At 60.7% G+C, this 19,375-nt stretch overlaps 1 protein-coding gene across 1 annotated transcript in view; it reads right to left on the minus strand.

Moving 5' to 3' along the window:
* Nucleotides 1–735: 735 nt before the first annotated feature.
* ANKMY1 (ankyrin repeat and MYND domain containing 1) overlaps nucleotides 736–19,375 on the minus strand; it is a 43,897-nt gene continuing 25,257 nt past the window's right edge. The window contains exons 8-16 of the mRNA XM_064585846.1: nucleotides 18,733–18,904; nucleotides 16,173–16,313; nucleotides 15,623–15,763; nucleotides 13,961–14,068; nucleotides 11,805–11,936; nucleotides 8,016–8,129; nucleotides 7,574–7,739; nucleotides 1,909–1,987; nucleotides 736–1,198 (exon numbers count right to left, since the gene is read on the minus strand). Of these exons, the coding sequence (XP_064441916.1) occupies nucleotides 871–1,198; nucleotides 1,909–1,987; nucleotides 7,574–7,739; nucleotides 8,016–8,129; nucleotides 11,805–11,936; nucleotides 13,961–14,068; nucleotides 15,623–15,763; nucleotides 16,173–16,313; nucleotides 18,733–18,904 (1,381 nt within the window). The 3' untranslated portion in view covers nucleotides 736–870. The remainder of the gene's footprint in view (nucleotides 1,199–1,908; nucleotides 1,988–7,573; nucleotides 7,740–8,015; nucleotides 8,130–11,804; nucleotides 11,937–13,960; nucleotides 14,069–15,622; nucleotides 15,764–16,172; nucleotides 16,314–18,732; nucleotides 18,905–19,375) is intronic.

Genomic DNA, 19,375 nt, shown 5'->3' on the forward strand with positions numbered 1-19,375 from the left:
GCAAGTCCTCCAGGTGGGGCCCTGGAGGAGGAACTGGCAGGGAGGAGGAAGGTGAGGGCCTGGGCTGTCCCCGAGGAGGCACAGACGCAGGCCCCCTGCAGGAGTGCAGAGGGACCCCAAACCCCTGTGGGCCCCGCCGGCTCGCTACTGTCCGGTGGTGTCACCTGGAACACAGCGCTCAGCTCTGCGAGCCCTGGGCTCCCGGCTCAGCCCCGTCCTGCCCTGCATGGCGTCATGCTGGCACACATGTGGCATGCATGGCAATGACTCCATCTCTTCAAAGCAGGGGACTCCCAGCCTGGGGTCCCTAAGCCTAGGGAGCCTTGTCCAGACCCACGTGCACCCCACAGAGCCCCGCTTCACAGAGGGGCACCTAGAGGACAGTGTCGGAGCTCAGAGAGGAAGGGCCCCAGGGGCAGAGGCCCAAGGGCAGCAGTCAGGCCAGCCTTCCTGTCCCTCCACACCAAGGACAGGCTCTGAGAGACAGCGAAGCAACACCTGCCCCTCCCCGACCTGCTCAAGTCCCAGGGGACAGCCGTGCACACAGCTTTGCTCACCATTAGCTACCCTCAGAGCAGTGGTGCCCTGGTCCAGAGTCACCACCCACACACCCGCAGCTCCTCCCCAGGTCATCCCAAAGGAGGGGGCATGGGGAGGGTGGGCTGGGAGGAAGTTTCCAGAAGCAGTGCCAAGGCCAAGTGCCCCATGGCCCAGGGAAACCTGTGCCCACCAGGGCCCCCGCATGTGCAGGGGAGCCCCCCACATGTCCCATGGAGCCCCAGGGATGGTGTCCCGGTTCTGTGGGGCCCAGGCCATGCCCACCTCCAGGGAGCCATGGGCTCACAACATGTAGAGAAGAAGCAGATGGACTCAGCGCCCTGTCTGCACACCAGGCCCATCTGGGAATTCCGGAAAGTGGCTGGAACCCGAGAGGTTTCGGGGAATAATGGAGACCTCACGCAGCAGCCCCACAGGCGGGTGCCTACATCCTCGGACACGGCAGGCCCCACAGCAGCCGGCCGGGCACGCGGACTCACCGATGACTGACAGGGTGCCGCAGTCCCGCTTGTGGAAGTCGCCCCAGGCTCTGGTCTTGCAGTATTTGCTGCAGGTCAGGATCCCGTAGCAGCGGGTGCAGGGCACCAGGCGCACTCCCACCGAGCGGCCGCACTGGGAGCAGAACTTGAAGAAGGGAATCCTGCACAGAAGCCACGTGGGCAGTGAGGCAGGGACCGCCCTCTGTGACCCGCCGTCCCCACCGGGGGCGGGGGGGGGGGCTGGTGCCAGGCCCACCATCCACCACGCAGGGTGGCCACCCACACATGGACAGAAACCTGAAGTCCCCGTCCATGGATGTCCAGCACAGGGCGATTTTGAACAGGAAACACACTGTGGCCTGGAAGCCACCAGGGCCGGGTAGGGGATGATGCCGTGGCATCAGGGACCCTTCTTGCCACAGCACGGGAGGAGCGGACCCCAGCAGGCACACCCTTGAGCCCTAGGGCCTGTCCCCACTCGGCACCCCCACCTCACCCACCAGGGTTTCCTGGGCAGGTAGCTTCCAGAATGCCCACGGGGATGATCAGGTGCACATTTATGTAAAGGACTGTTCTGGAACAGCAGTGTGGGTGCAGAGCCATGATCCCAGGGAGGGGCTGGGAGGGCCCAGGGCAGTACAGCCCGTGACAGCAGAGATACCTTCAGGAAGGTGAGCCTGCACCCAAATCCCACTGGGCCACTCCACAAGCGCACCTGTGACCAACCCCATCTGCCACCCACATCTTGGCCCATGGCCCGAGAGCAGGGCCACGTTGCTCAGGGCTGGGACACAGCAACGCTGTGCTGGGCAGAGCAGGTCAGGCCAGGCCACGCTGCCCAGCCCACGGCCACCGTCAGCCAGCCACTCACCGCTCCTGCTCTTCCAGGTGCAGCGCTCTGGACGGGACAACACTTTTCCGCTTCAGCCTCTGGTAGGGGGTCAGCTCCGCTGCAGTGACAGAACCACGTTAGGCTCTGTGGGTGCTCCAGCCGTGCCGGGACGCCCACGGGCATCAGGAGCCCTGAGCTGCTGCAGTGAGCCCATTCCCGGCACTACGGGCAACCAGGTGGGACCCCAAGCCCTTCTACAGCCCGACGCAAGTTTGAGGAGTCAGAGCCTCTGACTCCCAGCCTCTGGGGAGGGGGCTTCACCCCTTGACTTCCCTCTGCTCCTGCATCCTCGGCCAGCCCTCTGCAGCCTCCTGGCCACCCCACGTCTTTGCCATTGGCTGGCCCAGTGTACCCCTCTCTCCACACCGGGAAGAGGCCACCAGGCTTCTTTGGCCTTGATCAGCTCACGATGCTCTCCAGAGTGAAGATTCCTGGCTCTGCTCTCCAGCAGCTGGCAGCAGGACACAGGGGGCCGGGGACCAAAAGCCAGTGAGGCCCCCCAACGACGGTCATGGGTTCCACTGCACCCCACCTTCCTCTCCTCAAACAGCATGTCAGCCCCCCCACCCCAGGAAGGCCGCCTAACCTCTAATTCGGCAGAAACCCCCCAAACACCTGCTGGCCCCAAGAACAGAGATGGCGGGAGCCCCTCTTTCCTCCCCATCCTCCCCGTGCACCAGAAGCCAGGGCTGCACCGCAGCTCATCCTGGGGGCTCGAGCGTGGGCCCAGGAGGCCAGCTCTGTGGCACTGTGCCCTGAGCCAGAGCTGTTGTTGTGAGGACCACACGGCCCCAAGGCAAAGCTTCTGGGAGAGGTGACAATCAAGCAGAACCGAAGTGGGTCTGATGCGGCCACAGCACTGCGGTCACTTCTTTCAAAGAACACGGGCAGAGAGAACGGAGAGCATCTCCGTGTGTTAGGGTGGTGGGACTCTGACAACTCTGTTGACCTATCGTTCGCATTCCACCCAGTGCACACATGTGAAGTGCACAGTAACGGCTTGTGGTTATCGGCCGTCGTCATCTTTACAGCATGCCCGTCAGTCCAAATGCGAGCCCAGCCCCTGATAACCGCCATCCCCCCAGTCCTAGGCAACCGCTGACCTAGCATGCACTGGTAGTCCATTCTTTTTATGGATGAATAATATCCCATTGCATGGGTATGCCATAATTTGCTTATCCATTCATCAGTTGACAGGTATTTGGGTTGTTTCCATTCTTTGGCTTTTAGAAATAATGCTGCTATAAACATGTGAGCACAAGTTCTCATTTCTCTCAAGTACATACCTAGGAGTGGAATTGCTGGGTCATACCATAACTCTATGATGAACACTTAAGGAACGGCCAGACCGCTCTCGGAAGAGGCTGCACCATTTTACGTTCCCACCAGCGGCATGGGAGGGTTCTGCTTTCTCCACATCCTCGCCAACATTTGTTACTGACGTTTCGATTATAACCATCCTGGTGAGTATGGAGTGACAGCTTAATGCAGTTTGGTGTGTACATCACTGGGAACTAATGATAGTGAGCATCTTTTTTTTTTTAATATTTTATTTATTTGTCAGAGAGAGAGCACAAGCAGAGGGAGTAGCAGGCAAAGGGAGAAGCAGACTCCCTGCCGAGCAAGGAGCCCAACGCGGGGCTCGATCCCAGGACCCTGAGATCATGACCTGAGCCGAAGGCAGAGGCTTAACGACTGGCCACCCAGGCGTCCCAGTGAGCATCTTTTCATGTGCTTGTTGACCATTTGTAGATCTTTCTTCGGAAAAATCTCTATTCATACTCTTTCTCCATTTTTAAATTCAGTTATTTGTCTTTATTATGGAGCTGTAAGATTTTTTAATTTATTCTACATACAACTCCCTTGTAAGATACATGATTTTCGATATATCTCCCATACAGTCTGTTGTCTTTTCATTTTCTTGATAGTGTCCTTTGAAGCATGGAAGTTTTCAATTTTGGTGAAATCCAATTTATCCATTTTTTTCTTTCATCACTTATGCTCTTGGTGTCATATCTAGGAATTCATTGCCAACTCTGAGGATATGAAGATTTGTCCCTATATCCTCTTTAAAGAGATTTATAGTTTAAGCTCTTGCATTTAGGTCTTCGATCCAAATTGAATTAAATTTTGTATGTGGTGTGAGGTAGGGTCAAACTTCATTCTATTGTGTCTGGATAACCACTTGTCCCAGTACCATCTGCTGAAAACTCTGTCCTTAACCTCATTTCAAAGTGTTGGCATCCTTGTTGAAAATCAGCTGACATACACTTGTATTTATTTCTGGGATCTGCGTCCTATTCCACTGGTCCGTATGTCTGTCTTCATGCCAATGCCACACTCTTTTTATTGTCGTTTTGCAGTAAGTCTCAATTTAGGAAATATGAGTCTTTCCAATTTGCTCTTTTCTTTCAAGATTGCTACAGCTATTCTGGGACCTTTGTAATTCCATATGAATGTTAAAATTAGCTTCTCAATTTTACAAAGAAGGCAGTGGGATTCTGATAAGGAGATGTCTTTTATTTACTGAGGCCTCCTTTAACTTCAGCAACGTATTGTAGTTTTCAGTGTAAGTTTCACACGGCTTTTATTAAATGTATTCACAAGTATTCTATTTTTATTAATGCTGTTGTAAATGAAACTTTTTTAAATCTCATTTTTTGTTTGCTGGCTGCAATTATATAGACACACTGCTGGTTTTTGCATGTTGATCTTACATCCTGCAACCTTACTGAATGCATTCGTTAGTTACAATAGCGGAATCGTTCTATATCTGTACTTTGTATTTTAGTATTTATATGTTTAGTTTAATATTAGTTTGTTTAAAAAGTGGATTCCCTGGATTTTCAATCTGCAAGATAATTTCTGCAAAGAGAGACAGTTTAAGTTTTCCTTTCCAATCTGAATGACTTTCTTTTCCTTGCCTGGTTACACTGGGTAACACTCCAGCACATCATCAAACAGACATGGTGAGAGGACACATTCCTGTCTTTTTTTTTAAGATTTTATTTATTTATTTGAGAGAGAATGAGATAGAAAGAGAGAGCACATGAGAGGGGGGAGGGTCAGAGGGAGAAGCAGACTCCCCGCTGAGCAGAGAGCCCGATGCGGGACTCGATCCAGGGACTCCAGGATCATGACCTGAGCCGAAGGCAGTCGCCTAACCAACTGAGCCACCCAGGCGCCCTGCTTTCTGATCCTAGGGACAAAGCATGCTGTCCTCCACCATGGGGTCTGTGCACTGTGGGCCTTTTTGTAGGTCTCCCCAACCAGATTAAGCAAGTGCCCCTCTATTCCTTGTTTGTTGTATGTTCTTTATCATGAAAGGGTGTTGGATTTTGTGAAATGCTTTTTCTACATCAATTGAAATGATCATGTGGTTTTTCTTCTTCAGTCTAAAAATGGGGTGTATTACATTGATTTTGCTCTTGTTAAACCATTCTTGCATTCCAAGGTCCGGTTGCAAGCTACCAGGCGCAGAGGTGGGGCAGCCAGACGCACAGGTGGGGCGGCCAGACGCAGAGGTGAGGCGGCCAGGCGCAGAGGTGGGACAGCCAGGCGCAGAGGTGAGGCAGCCAGGGCAGAAGTGAGGCAGCCAGTGCAGAGGTGAGGCAGCCAGGGGGCAGACGTGGGGCAGCCAGGCGCAGAGGTAAGGCAGCCAGGGCTCAGAGGTGAGGCGGCCAGGCGCAGAGGTGAGGCGACCAGGACAGAGGTGAGGCGGCCAGGCGCAGAGGTGAGGCGACCAGGACAGAGGTGAGGCGGCCAGGCGCAGAGGTGAGGCGGCCAGGGCAGAGGTGAGGCGGCCAGGGCAGAGGTGGGACGGCCACGGCAGAGGTGGGGCGGCCAGGCGCAGAGGTGAGGCGGCCAGGCGCAGAGGTGGGACGTCCAGGCGCAGAGGTGGGACGGCCAGGGCTCAGAGGTGGGACGGCCAGGGCTCAGAGGTGAGGCGGCCAGGGCTCAGAGGTGAGGCGGCCAGGGCAGAGGTGAGGCGGCCAGGGCAGAGGTGGGACGGCCAGGCGCAGAGGTGGGACGGCCAGGCGCAGAGGTGAGGCGGCCAGGCGCAGAGGTGAGGCGGCCAGGGCAGAGGTGGGACGGCCAGGCACAGAGGTGGGGCGGCCAGGGCAGAGGTGAGGCGGCCAGGGCAGAGGTGAGGCGGCCAGGCGCAGAGGTGGGACGGCCAGGCGCAGAGGTGGGACGGCCAGGGCTCAGAGGTGAGGCGGCCAGGGCTCAGAGGTGGGACAGCCAGGGCTCAGAGGTGAGGCAGCCAGGGCAGAGGTGAGGCGGCCAGGGCAGAGGTGGGACAGCCAGGCGCAGAGGTGGGGCGGCCAGGCGCAGAGGTGGGGCGGCCAGGCACAGAGGTGGGGCGGCCAGGCACAGAGGTGAGGCGGCCAGGGTGCAGAGGTGAGGCAGCCAGGGCAGAGCTAGGTAGGACCAGCAACCCCATCCAGAGGGAGAGCCTCTCCTATGTAACCACAGCCAGAGCGGTGACCGGTGTTACCCCTGGCGGGTCACGACCCCAACCCCCTTGGGGACGTGGATGCAAAGGCCACCGTCCCAGGTGACTCTGTACTTTCTGGGGATGCCCCGTCATGCAGAGAAGACTCAGACGGCTGACCAGGGCGCTCAGTGGCTGCTCCCGCACAGCATCCTGCTCTCCAGGGAAGCGTGCTTGGCTCTCAGCTGATGGCTTTTCTCCTGAAATCCAATTCTTGTCAGAAGCTGAATCGTCGTTACTACAGCTAAGAAGCAAACTCCCTGTGTGTGCTTAAGTGTTTTCCAGATCCGTCTCGGGATCCATAAGCTTGTCTCCCAAGTCAAATGATCCTGCAGTCCTTCCCTCCAGGCTCTCACCGAAACTCAGCTCCCTCAGGCTGGCTCTGCCACGTGTTGCCCCTCGGCCAGCCCGCGTGGGGCCCTCAGGACCCAGGGCTGCACCTCCCAAACCAGGCAACACCAGTGGGGGGACACGGTCACCATTTCAGCCCCCAGGATGTGGCTCTCCAAGCAGAGGGCAGAACAGGTCCCCCTTCCTCCTGCTCCAGAGCTGACTACCTCGGAAACCTGTGGCCCCAGGCCGAGAGTGTCCCGAAGTCACACCCACCTGCTGGCCTTCCACGGAGCAGCAGACCTGCCCCCACGACCCCTGGCCACAAGAGAGCACAGCAGAGTCCTGGGGCCACAAAGCCCCCGCTGCTTCCCGCAGGAGGTCTGCATGGTAGCCTTAAACAGCTCAGCCGGAACCTCGCCCTGCCTCAGGCGTCGTGCCCTCTGCCAGGGGCAGCCGGACAGCCTGTGCCGGGTCCCCTGGCACTGGGCAAACACAGTGCTCCTGGACATAGTCCCACAGTGAGGCCTGAAGACTGCCCTGGGGCCCTTCTTCTCTCCCGAGGCTCACCTCCCCACCTCTCTCAATGTCTCCTGCAGGAGCTCCTTGGAGGGCAGGACACAAGGGCGAGCTGGGCAGGGGCAGGAAAGCGCACTCTCATCCCGCCCTGCCCCGCCCCTCCCCGACAGCCTCCGGAACCAGCCCACACCCCGGAGGCTCCTCCAGGAGGCGGGAATCCCCCTCTGTGCAATTGGGAAGAGCAGCAGCTTCCCAGGCGGGGATGGCGCCGGTCCGTCCTGCCAGGCCGCTGACACCCACCTTTCTTGCTCAGGTTCAGCAGCTTCGGATCCCACTGGCTCTCCTTGGCGAAGACCGCGCGGCGCAACTGGAAGCCCATGTACTCCAGGAGCCTCTTGCGGCCCAGAAAGATCTCCCGCTCGGTCGGCATCAGCATGTGGAAGGGGCAGTGGGCGATCTTCCGGTCCTGCAGCACAGCATCCCTTCACCACCAGGAACCGCAGGGCCCCAGCGCACCACCTGGCTGGCCAGCGCCGGAGGGACACAGGCGGGGAGCCCACCCCCGTGGCGAGGACAGCACAGAACGGCACTCCGAGAGCTGCGACAGCAGCCCCACCAGCCGGGCGCCGACCAGGGTGGGCGTTGGTCCGAGGCGGGAAGGCCTGGGGCCCAGCCTTGCCCCGACACACCTGGGGCCCCAGCTCCCCTACCCCCATCACTAGTAGGACGCTCAGAGCCATACCTGGTAGAATTTGAAATACCCATAGTCGACAGCCGTGCCCACAGCCATCCTGTCCCCCTGAGTGAGCGTCACGGGGCTCAGGATGTCAGCCCCGTAATTAATTAGCCGGTCAATCTGCGGAGAACAGAGCCTGGGTCATATGTGCGTGGACGCCCCAGCCACCAGAAGGCAGGACTCGGAACCAGGGTGCCCAACGCCTTGGCCCACGTCACCTGCGGCCTCCCAGTCTCTACACGGTTGCTGGACGGCAGGGCGGCAGCCTGAGGACCCGGCCCCCAGCGGGAGAGTAGGTGCTGTCCACAAGGGCTAGCGTCCCCCTTATTACCCAGGGAAGCCACCCTCTGAGCTGCGTGGAGAGTCAGCAGACGGGACAGACGTGCCGATCCCACGGAGGAGAAGTTAGGGCGGAGCCCAAGGGAGGTGCAGGCTGGGCCACCGCTCAGGACCCCCCGCGCCCCACCGCCCCAGGGAGCTGCTATGGGTCTGTAACTTGAGGCTGGTCATGGTCCCAGTCCCCAGACCAGAAGTGATAGAAGGGCAACCACCAAGCCCATCCTGACCCCCTCCCACCGCATCCGGGGCGCTCGGTGACTGCAGATGCCTGCACGCTCGTGTGGACGGAGACGCGTTCAACGGCGTGCGTGAGCAACTTCTGGCTCCTCACCACCCATCTCATTCACAGCAAATGGCACCCAACAGAGGTGCCCGCCTCCACCCCGAGAGGGAGGGGGTGGGTTCCATAAGGAGGCTCCAGGGTCCTAGAGCTTTAGCTTGGAAGCTTAACCCGACCACAAACAGGGGCTCAGTGCGGCCCCATCCGAGCAGATGAAAACCAGGCTGTCATCCCCGCCGCTGCCCATATGCATACGGTCTACTTCCTGGCCAACTGCAAGCGGGCTGTCACTCGGGGGACACACTGCAGTCCCCAAACAGCCAGTGGAGCCCAGTGCCAGTGGGCAGGAGGCCCTGAGCCTGTCCCCAAAGGTGCTGACCCTGTGTGCGGCCAGAACCGGAGGTGCTAAATGCCTCTGTTGCTCAAGAGCTCTGACCCCCCCACATCCCGTGAGGGCGGTGCATTTAGCTGTGGATGCGAGGACTGGGGAAGCACAGAGAGGACGTCAGCCCTTGCACGGTCTCTGTCGTCATCTGGGCTGTTCACACCTCACAGACTCAACCACTGTCCCAAAAGCAAGAAGCTGGCTGGAAGGACCGGCTCCAGGCTCGTGTCAGGGCAGGAGGGGCTGAAGGATGCAGTCGGAACGTGGGCCAAGCCAGAGGGTGGGGAGGGCCTGCCGATGGCCGGAGGGCAGGGGTCGGGGGAGAGCCGAGTGTTGCACCCCCCATCAAACATCCGATAAATGCGGACTTCCTTGGTGTGGCAGCATGACGGAGATCCCCAGCTGGGGCTGGCCCGGTGCTGGACGGCTGGCAGAGGGGAGCGCCAGGGAGGCCAGAAGGTGGGGAGATGGGGAGCTAGGGTGTTAATAACCAGCGCGCCTGGGTGAGGGGATGTGGCGTCACTGTGCTCTTCTAACTTTTATGCGTTTGTTGTAATAAAAATTAGTAAATGACTAAGTTGTAAGTAGTTAAATCATTGAAAAACCACTGGTTGGCTGGTGTGGGGTCAGAGGCAGGAACCCACAGGTGTGTGAGGGTCCCCTTGATGCCCCAGAAAGCAAGGCAGGCATCAGAGGCTGAGGGGACCAGGGAGTTTCCCAAGATCAGAGACAAGACAATTTAAGGGTTGAGGAAGACCGAGTCCTTCTACTTGCCAAACAATTATGGAGGCAGATGGCCTGGCTGGGGCAGAGCAGACCTGCCCACCCCCAGATCCAGAACGCAGCACTGAGAGGCCCCGAAAGCACACACGCAGGCGCTTCCAGGTGCTACGAGGACAGGAGATCAGGATTAAGGTAGGATCCTTAAAATGGGATCCGGAAATGGCTGAACTTTTCCATAAAGCTGAACTTTTGTCAAGTGTGACAGCCTCCAGAAAGCCAGGCTCTCAGCCCCCACCCTCACCCTGGTGCTTCTAGCTCTCGGGGAACCACACTGCGGCCCTCGATGGAGCCAGGGCAGTGGGAGCCCACACAGAGCTGCCCCACATGGGAAGGGGCGAGGCCACAGCACAGGGAGGGCCTGCCCACGCCATGCTGCCGTGGCAGACCCAGGGCCCTGGCACGGGAGTGAGGAGGGTGCAGACGCCCAAGGGAACGTGTCTGGGTGCCTGGCGGGGCCAGAGCAGCTGGGAAGACAGAGAGGGACTCTGAGGGAACAGCACAGCATCGAGGACCTACAAAGCACAGAGTGCCTCCTGGTCACACCTGAGCCCGCCCAGGAGAAACAGCAATGCTACCAGCAAGCCACGTCCATAGCCAGGACACGGCACACCCCGCAGACGCCCACCCGGGGCAGCCCCAGTGCTGTCCCAGCAGGTCTATGACCAGGACCCCTGGCCAATGCCCACCCTACTGAGAGAATCCACAATCCCGTAGCCTAGCAGGTCCATAACCAGGACCCCGGCCAATGCCCGCCCTACTGAGAGAATCCACAGTCCTGGAGCCCAGCAGGTCCTTGACCAGGACCCCGGCCAATGCCCACTCTACTGAGAGAATCTACAGTCCTACAGCCCATCAGGTCTGTGACCAGGACCCCTGGCCAATGCCCGCCCTACTGAGAGAATCCACGGTCCTGCAGCCCAGCAGGTCCTTGACCAGAACTCCCTTGCCAATGCCCGCCCTTCTAAGAGAATCCATGTTCCTGCAGCCCAGCAGGTCCTTGAGCAGGGCCCCCGGCCAATGCCCACCCTACTGAGAGAATCCATGTTCCTGCAGCCCAGCAGGTCCTTGAACAGGACCCCAGCCAATGCCCACCCTACTGAGAGAATCCACAGTCCTGCAGCCAGGAGGTCCTTGACCAGGACCCCTGGCCAATTCCGCCCTACAGAGAGAATCCACAATCCCGTAGCCTAGCAGGTCCATGACCAGGACCCCGGCCAATGCCCGCTCTACTGAGAGAATCTACAGTCCTGCAGCCCAGCAGGTCCTTGAACAGGACCCCCTTGCCAAAGCCCGCTCTACTGAGAGAATCCACAGTCCTACAGCCCATCAGGTCTGTGACCAGGACCCCTGGCCAATGCCTGCCCTACTGAGAGAATCCAGGGTCCTGCAGCCCAGCAGGTCCTTGAACAGGACCCCAGTCAATGCCCACCCTACTGAGAGAATCCACAGTCCTGCAGCCCAGCAGGTCCTTGAACAGGACCCCCTTGCCAATGCCCGCCCTACTGAGAGAATCCAGGGTCCTGCAGCCCAGCAGGTCCTTGACCAGAACTCCCTTGCCAATGCCCGCCCTTCTAAGAGAATCCATGTTCCTGCAGCCCAGCAGGTCCTTGACCAGGGCCCCCGGCCAATGCCCACCCTACTGAGAGAATCCATGTTCCTGCAGCCCAGCAGGTCCTTGAACAGGACCCCGGCCAATGTCCGCCCTGCTGAGAGAATCCACGGTCCTGCTGCCCAGCCAAAGTGACGGCCTAGGTCTTCCTTGAGACAAACCAGAGGACTTCTGTGTGGCCTGTTAAGTGGGTTTGCACTTCACACGTTTAGGCCGACATAACATAAAAAGCAAGAATTTTGTATTCTTTCTCAAGTATTTGAACATTACAGAGCAAGAACACTTGAGACCCTCCCTGCCAGCAATGAAGGCCAGACCAAGGGTTCCAACACCCCCACCCAGACCCTACATGCTAGGGCCCGCTACCCTGCACACCCGCCCCCCAGCCTCACCCCTCACCAGGGCCAGCTTGCTGTCCGTGCTCCTCTGGTGCTCACAGGTGAGGTCACAGGCAACACACAAGGCGCTGCCCAAGCCTCTGGTCAGCGGCAGGTTGGGGTCAGCTCCGTGGGACAGAAGCTCCTTCACAATCTGGACACAGAGACGCCGGTCAGCACCCAGCTCCCCTCTCCTTGCGCGTGCAGCAGTGCCCGGAGAACGGCTTCTGCTCTCCTGAGCGGCATCCCACCCGCAGGTACCACTGCTGCCTGGCTCGGGACGAGGTTGGGGCAGGGAGAGGGCGTATGGTGGCTCCCCAGGGAGGGCTGCACCACCCACGCCGGCAGCCCAGGTCTGCTCCTTTCTCTGCCCACTGTCTAGTTGCTCCAAAGTGCTCCTGCCTCAGGTCTTGTTTTCCAGCCCAGGGGCCAGCACAGGGCCTGGTGTGTGTCCCATCAGCTCCTCCTCCCTGGGACCACTCTGCCTTTGCCCCCTAGGCACCTGAGTCACTGTGATCACCTGGCCAGGCGCAGAATGGGGCACATCTCACTTGCTCCCTGCCGGATCCCCAGCCACCAGGAAGCCAGGCGTGACAGCAGCTTGGCTGGGCAGGAGACACACTGGGGTGTGGCTCTCTTGGGAGCGTCCGACCCCCAGAAGGCAGCTCTCTACCCTGCCTCGCCCCACCAACACAACCAGGCACAGAGCAGGTGCCCCCCCATAACTTGCTCAGTGAACGACTCAATGTACACGTGAAGGGAGGAGAAAGAGAAGGACCACAGAAGCCCCCATGACCCTCACCAACAACGCCTTCCTCTTCTTCAGGCCTCTGCTGATATGTCACCTCACCACAGACCACAGAAGCCCCCCTGGTCACCTGCTATAATAGCCCACTCTCCGTCATTCTCTACTCCTTACCCAGCTGTTACTGTCTTCATAGAACTTACCACCACCTGAAATTCTGTGGCACACTGGATTATAGTCTATCTCCCACACTAGAATCTAGGATCCTTGAGAGCAGGGACCTTATTTTATTTGACACCTAATGCCTAGAATGGTGCTTGCCTGGCACACAGTGGATGCTCAAAAAACAACTGTTAAACGAAAAGGTGAATGGGTGTATGTATTATAGATCGACGGAAAAAAGAAGTAAAGTAGAAAGGATGATGGATGGATGGATGAATAGAAGGATAGAGGATGGATGGATGGACAGACGGATGGCTGATGAAAGGATGGATGGACAGATGGACTGATAGAAGGACAGACGGAAGGATGGCTGGGAGGAAGGAGAGAAAGAAGGACGGATGGATGGATGATGAAAAGATGGATGGACATGGACGGACAAAAGGACAGATGGAAGGAGAGAAGGACAGAAGGAAGGAAGGAAGGATGGAGTATGGATGGATTGGACGGATGGATGGATGGATGGAATGATGGATGTATGGCTGGCTGGCTGGCTGGCTGGTTGGAAGCGTGGAAAGATGGATTGGATGGATGTGCAATTGTATGGATAGATGGATGAAAGGATGGATTAGATGGATGTATGGTTGGATGGATGGATGGGTGGGTGGATGTGGGTGAGTGGATGGCTGTGTGGTTGGATAGGTGGATGGATGTGTGGTTGGTTGGTTGGCTGGCTGGATGGATGGATTAATGGAAGGATGGATTAGATGGATGTGTATTTGGATGGATGGGGGAAAGATGGAACAATGGATTGATGGGTGGGTGTGGGTAGGTAGGTGAATGGATGGATGGATGAATGGGTAAGTGGGTGGATAGATAGACAGATTTGTGGGCAAGTGAATGAATGAACAGATAGATGGATGGATGGTGAACACATACATCCTTGGCAACAACAGGAGATGGGAATTGGCCAAGGTTCCTTTCCTTTTCCTTACTGAGGGGTTAATGCCTGGGATAAGCAGGAGTTGTGACCCACCCGCCCTGAGGGAGCATCCTCCCAGCTGAACCCTCATCTTCCCTGCTCACCTTCCTTTCTATACCTTTCTCTCTCTGAGGAGTTCCATGCACTGGGGAGGGCATCCACCATGCCCCTTACACCATGCTGTCTTCATGCTACCGCCAACAGCAGCGAATCCGAAAGACTGACTGGGGGGGGGTCACGTTGAGGCACAAACACTGCAGGTACACCATCAGCGGGTGTAGAACATGCTCACCAGGTCATTCCCACTGGCGATGGACAGCGAGAGTGGGGAGTGGCCACTCCACAGCATGTTGGGGTTTGCTTTGTGGGAGAGGAGGAGCCGGACTATGTCCCTGGCACACTGGGTGGGGAGAAAGGTAGGGACCACAGGTTAAAGAGATGCCCTGACTCCCAGGAGCACCTGACACTGACCATTAACTCAAATGCCATAAAATCACGTTTGTCACTTAATTGCTCTTTCCTCCACACCACCATCTTGCCCGGCACACAGACTGTTCTAAATTTTGGATGGTTGCGTGGATAGGTGGGTGGATGGCTGGGTGGATCATCAAACTGGGAAGATGTTTTCTTTTTTTTTTAAGATTTTATTTATTTATTTGAGACAGAGAGAATAAGAGAGAGAAAGCACATGAGAGGAAGGAGGGTCAGAGGGAGAAGCAGACTCCCCGCTGAGCAGGGAGCCCGATGCGGGACTCGATCCAGGGACTCCAGGATCATGACCTGAGCTGAAAGCAGTCGCTTAACCAACTGAGCCACCCAGGCGCCATGGGAAGATGTTTTCTAAACGTACATCATTTCCAACACAAAACAGGAAGGACACATGATGCACAAACTGCTTTACAGCTTATTTCCAAAGGAAAGGGGAGAGTCAGACCCATGTGACTACAATAGCCAGGTTGGCACATGGCAGTTGTGGCCCCAGGGCTCAGGGATCATGGAGGACACCAGAGCACAGGAGAAGCCCGGCCTCAGCAAAAGGGGCGCATTCCATGCAGGAAGGGCTCATCCTTGCCCTCTCTGCCCTTCTCCCGGGGGACCCCTCAGCTTCCCCCTCTGTCCTTCCTCTTTTCCCAGAAGTGCTGAAAGCCCTTGCAGCTTCAATTATGCGCCCCTACAAAGACTCTTCCAGGCTCCAGCTCCCCCTGCAGGTGTGTAGACCCAGTGGGCTGGTCGGGCTGCCTCCAAGCCTTGTGTCCTTCCCCCACCCGGGCCAGGCCAAGGAGCTGCCAGCCCAAGCCTGCTGAGGGGCTTCTGGGAAAGCCTCCCCTCCTCTCCTCCCTGCTGGAACATGGATGGCTCAGAGTGGTGGCCTGAGCCCAAGGAGGCTTTGACCAGCGATGCTGTGAAGCAGGGAGGCCTGTGGGTGCCTCCCACCTGCCCCACCTAGCATCACCCTGCACCCACTCTCATGCAGGTCCTCACACCGTCAGGGCAGCGTGCCCGATCACCACCCTGTGCAGGGGCAAACCACCCGCCCATGTCACAGACCCGAGAGCTGGCTATGATTTCCGTTTTATGGGTGGGTAAACTGAGACCCAGTGTACTACGTGCTCCGAGGCGTTGACCCAGGCTGCACCGGCCTACAGCACAAAGCCAAGGTTTGGTTCCCTCCACAGCCACTTGGCCTCCTCTGACAGGTTCCTGCACCCGCCTTGCTGACAATCCCCAAGGCAACAGGAGGCCTGACCTCAGGCAGAGAGTCACGGCCCAGGGCTCTACAAAACAGGACCACCCCAGGGTCCCGAGTCCAGATGGTGACTGACAGGGCTGCCGGCTCACTGCCCTGCCCCCAACACGCGCACAGCACACACACGGACACACTCGTGTGCACCCACCCAAGGCACTCGCACACATGCTCAGATGCAGGCGCACACACACTCCCTGCCCCACTCACCCTGTAGTTGTCCTCACGCTCGCAGGCCACGTGCAGAGCCGTCCTGCCCCCCTCGTCCGGCACAGACGGGCGCGTGCTGTAGTAGATGCTAGCAGGGCCTGCTTCGTTGTTGAGCTTCAGGCTTGAAGGCAACAGGTCTGGCTGTGTACAGACAGAGGGGGCAAGTACTGGCCCCTAGGCCTCTCCCCCAAGCACCAGGCTGGGCCCGGAGACCCCTGCAGGTACGAGCTCCCACAAAGACACGTTCCCACAGGGGAGCAAGTGGCCCCCCTCCCCAGACGGCAGGTCTGAGAGCCCTCCTGCGGACCCCTCTCGCAGGCCCAGTGCAGCCACCACCTGCCCCAGTGAGGGTCAGAGCTGGGCCCCCACCCATCCTGGCCGTGCATGCAGGGAGCTGCGCCCATGCGGACAGATGCAGGCTGGCTTGGGGCCCACAGAGCAGTCATCAACCTCGTTAGGGACCATGAAGTGACAGTGAATTCTGAACTGAGCGGACAGCACCGTGCTCGGAGAGGCCTCAGCACCCGCCCCCGTGGGGCAGGACACGCACCTTGCCCAGCTTGTACACGTCGTCCTGGTCGGCGGCCCTGGCGTCCACGTCCGCGATGGCGTGCAGCAGGAGCTCCGTTATCTTGACGCCCTCCTCCCCGGGAAGGGCGGCTGCAATATGCAGGGGGGTAAGGGCCCCCAGCTGTAGGAGCAACACAGGTAGGGGTGAGGGCTGGCTCCCAGATGGGCAGCACCCCCAAGGCGCACCCCTCAGAAACCCCCCAGCATGGCGATCTCCCCGGTCTCGCTGTGACATGTGGGACCACGAGGCCTGCCCACACTGACCACAGACACGTGCACTTCAGCTCCTAAAGTGTTTCCATCTGCCTGGCCTACCGACAGCGAGCGGCCCTGCCTTCATTTTAGACCAACTGTCCCTTCCTTCCTCTGAGAAAAGCCCCTGCCCTTCCTGCCGGACCCTCGTTCGGATGCCACAGTGAGGATGGCCACGCGGCTCGCGTCCTGCTGGGACCTGTCCCTTCTCCGCCCTGACCATCTGTTGAGAGACTAGCAGGAGGACCATCTCCATCTCTGGGCGCTGCTGGGTCTGTGCCGGCCCCAGGGAGGTGTGAGAGCCCGGCCAGGAGCGCGCAGCAGACCCGGGGTCCAGGCGGAGAGCTGTCGGCTCCCCCAAAGCAGGATCTCAGGGTAACGGCAGGTGCCGGTGAAGAAAGGTCGGGCGGACGTCAGCCCACCGCGCACAGGCGTTCTCCGGGTCTGCTCATTATCCGCCCGAACGTGAGACTGGAGCCAGACCACGCCTGGAGAGAGGACCGCGTGCGTGAGCGACAGACGCCCGATCGGGAAGGAGAGAACGGAGGAGTGCGCGAGTTGCCACCTTAGCTTCGACGGTGGAGTCCCATCAGTACACCTGGAAGGGCACCACGACGTCATCCCGGGTCTCCCGCGGACATTCTACGCTCCTGCACTCACGTTCCCTCCACGCAGAGACGAGAAGGGGTGCACGGCCTGGCCGAGGGGCTGGCGAGGGGAGACCCACACGCCGCTGGGCGAGGACACCGAGCGTCCGCGGGAGCCAGACACACCTGCCAGCCTCGGCCACCCCCGCCGCACGCGCGCGTACGCACGCCCTCCCCCCGCCGCACGCTCACGTGCGCACGCCCCCCCCCCGCCGCACGCGCACGCCCCTCCCCCGCCGCACGCGCACGCCCCTCCCCCGCCGCACGCGCACGCCCTCCCCCCGCCGCACGCTCACGTGCGCACGCCCCTCCCCCGCCGCACGCGCACGCCCTCCCCCCGCCGCACGCTCACATGAGCACGTCCCTCCCCCGCCGCACGCGCACGCCCTCCCCCGCCGCATGCTCACGTGCGCACGCCCCTCCCCCGCCGCACGCGCACGTGCGCACGCCCCTCCCCCCGCCGCACGCACACGTCCCTCCCCCGCCGCACGCGCACGCCCTCCCCCCGCCGCATGCTCAGTGAGCACGTCCCTCCCCCGCCGCACGCTCACGTGCGCACACCCCTCCCCCGCCGCACGCACACGTGCGCACGCCCCTCCCCCCGCCGCACGCGCACGCCCCTCCCCCGCCGCACGCGCACGCGCGCACGCCCCTCCCCCCGCCGCACGCGCACGCCCCTCCCCCGCCGCATGCGCACGTGCGCACGCCCCTCCCCCCGCCGCACGCGCACGCCCTCCCCCCGCCGCATGCTCACGTGAGCACGTCCCTCCCCCGCCGCACGCTCACGTGCGCACACCCCTCCCCCGCCGCACGCGCACGTGCGCACGCCCCCTCCCCCCGCCGCACGCGCACGCCCCTCCCCCGCCGCACGTGCGCACGCCCCTCCCCCCGCCGCACGCGCACGCCCTTCCCCCCGCCGCACGCGCACGTGCGCACGCCCCTCCCCCGCCGCACGCGCACGTGCGCACGCCCCTCCCCCGCCGCACGCGCACGTGCGCACGCCCCTCCCCCCGCCGCACGCTCACGTGAGCACGCCCCTCCCCCGCCGCACGCGCACGTGCGCACGCCCCTCCCCCGCCGCACGCGCACGCGCACGCCCTCCCCCCGCCGCACGCTCACGTGAGCACGCCCCTCCCCCGCCGCACGCGCACGTGCGCACACCCCTCCCCCGCCGCACGCGCACGCGCACGCCCTCCCCCGCCGCACGCTCACGTGAGCACGCCCCTCCCCCGCCGCACGCGCACGTGCGCACGCCCCTCCCCCCGCCGCACGCGCACGTGCGCACGCCCCTCCCCCGCCGCACGCGCACGTGCGCACGCCCCTCCCCCGCCGCACGCGCACGTGCGCACGCCCCTCCCCCGCCGCACGCGCACGTGCGCACGCCCCTCCCCCCGCCGCACGCGCACGCCCCTCCGCACGCGCACGCCCCTCCCCCCGCCGCACGCGCACGCCCCTCCCCCCGCCGCACGCGCACGCGCCCCAACAGAGCAAAGAGCCCGCGTTCACATCGCCAGAGAAGACACAACACTGCGAGGACACGTCCAGACCAAGCGCTCTGACTTCTCGCCACTAACGAGCCCCCGGTCAGCCCACCCCTCCCGCCTCTCCGGACCCCTCCCCACCCCCGCGGTGGGGTCCTACCTCAGCGGGGAGCTGGATGTCCGCCCTGGCCCTGTTCTCCAGCAGCAGCTTCACCCCGGCCACATCCCCGGCCTTCACGGCGAAGAACAGGGCCTGCATGGGCACGCGGCACAGGTTGGGGTCCGCGCCCCGGTGCAGCAGGAGCCTGATGGTCAGCCACCTGTTCCTGTGTCTGCAAGGATCAGGGTGACACAGTCACGGGCCGGAGGACAGGCACAGGACAGCACCCCGGGTCAGCACCGGCGCTCCCTGGGAGAGGCGGCTCGGGAGCCCCAGCATTCATTCCGAGACCTCCCGGGCAGCCCCCCATCGCCAAACCACCCTGGGCTGGCCAGCCCAGCCCAGCCCAGCCCAGCGCGAGTCCAGCCGCAGCCCTGCCCTGCTCCAGCCTTGGGTGGTCGCTCAGCCTTGCTGAGGTCATCTGTGAGATGGGGCATGAGGTGGGGACTAGCCCTCCCCCCCGGGGTGGCCATGAAGTGACGACATAGAGCACCCAGTACACATAGGGCACGACATTGTACCCAGACAACACGCACACACGTGCACACGACACATACACATGCACACCATGCATACACACACGCGCGCACACACTGCATGCACACGTACAGATGCACACCACACACACGCAACACACGTGCAC

The sequence above is a fragment of the Mirounga angustirostris genome, unplaced genomic scaffold (assembly GCF_029215605.1).
Source record: "Mirounga angustirostris isolate CCGP_5_RB_7025 unplaced genomic scaffold, mMirAng1.0.hap1 SCAF_3, whole genome shotgun sequence".
Taxonomy (NCBI): Eukaryota; Metazoa; Chordata; class Mammalia; order Carnivora; family Phocidae; genus Mirounga; species Mirounga angustirostris.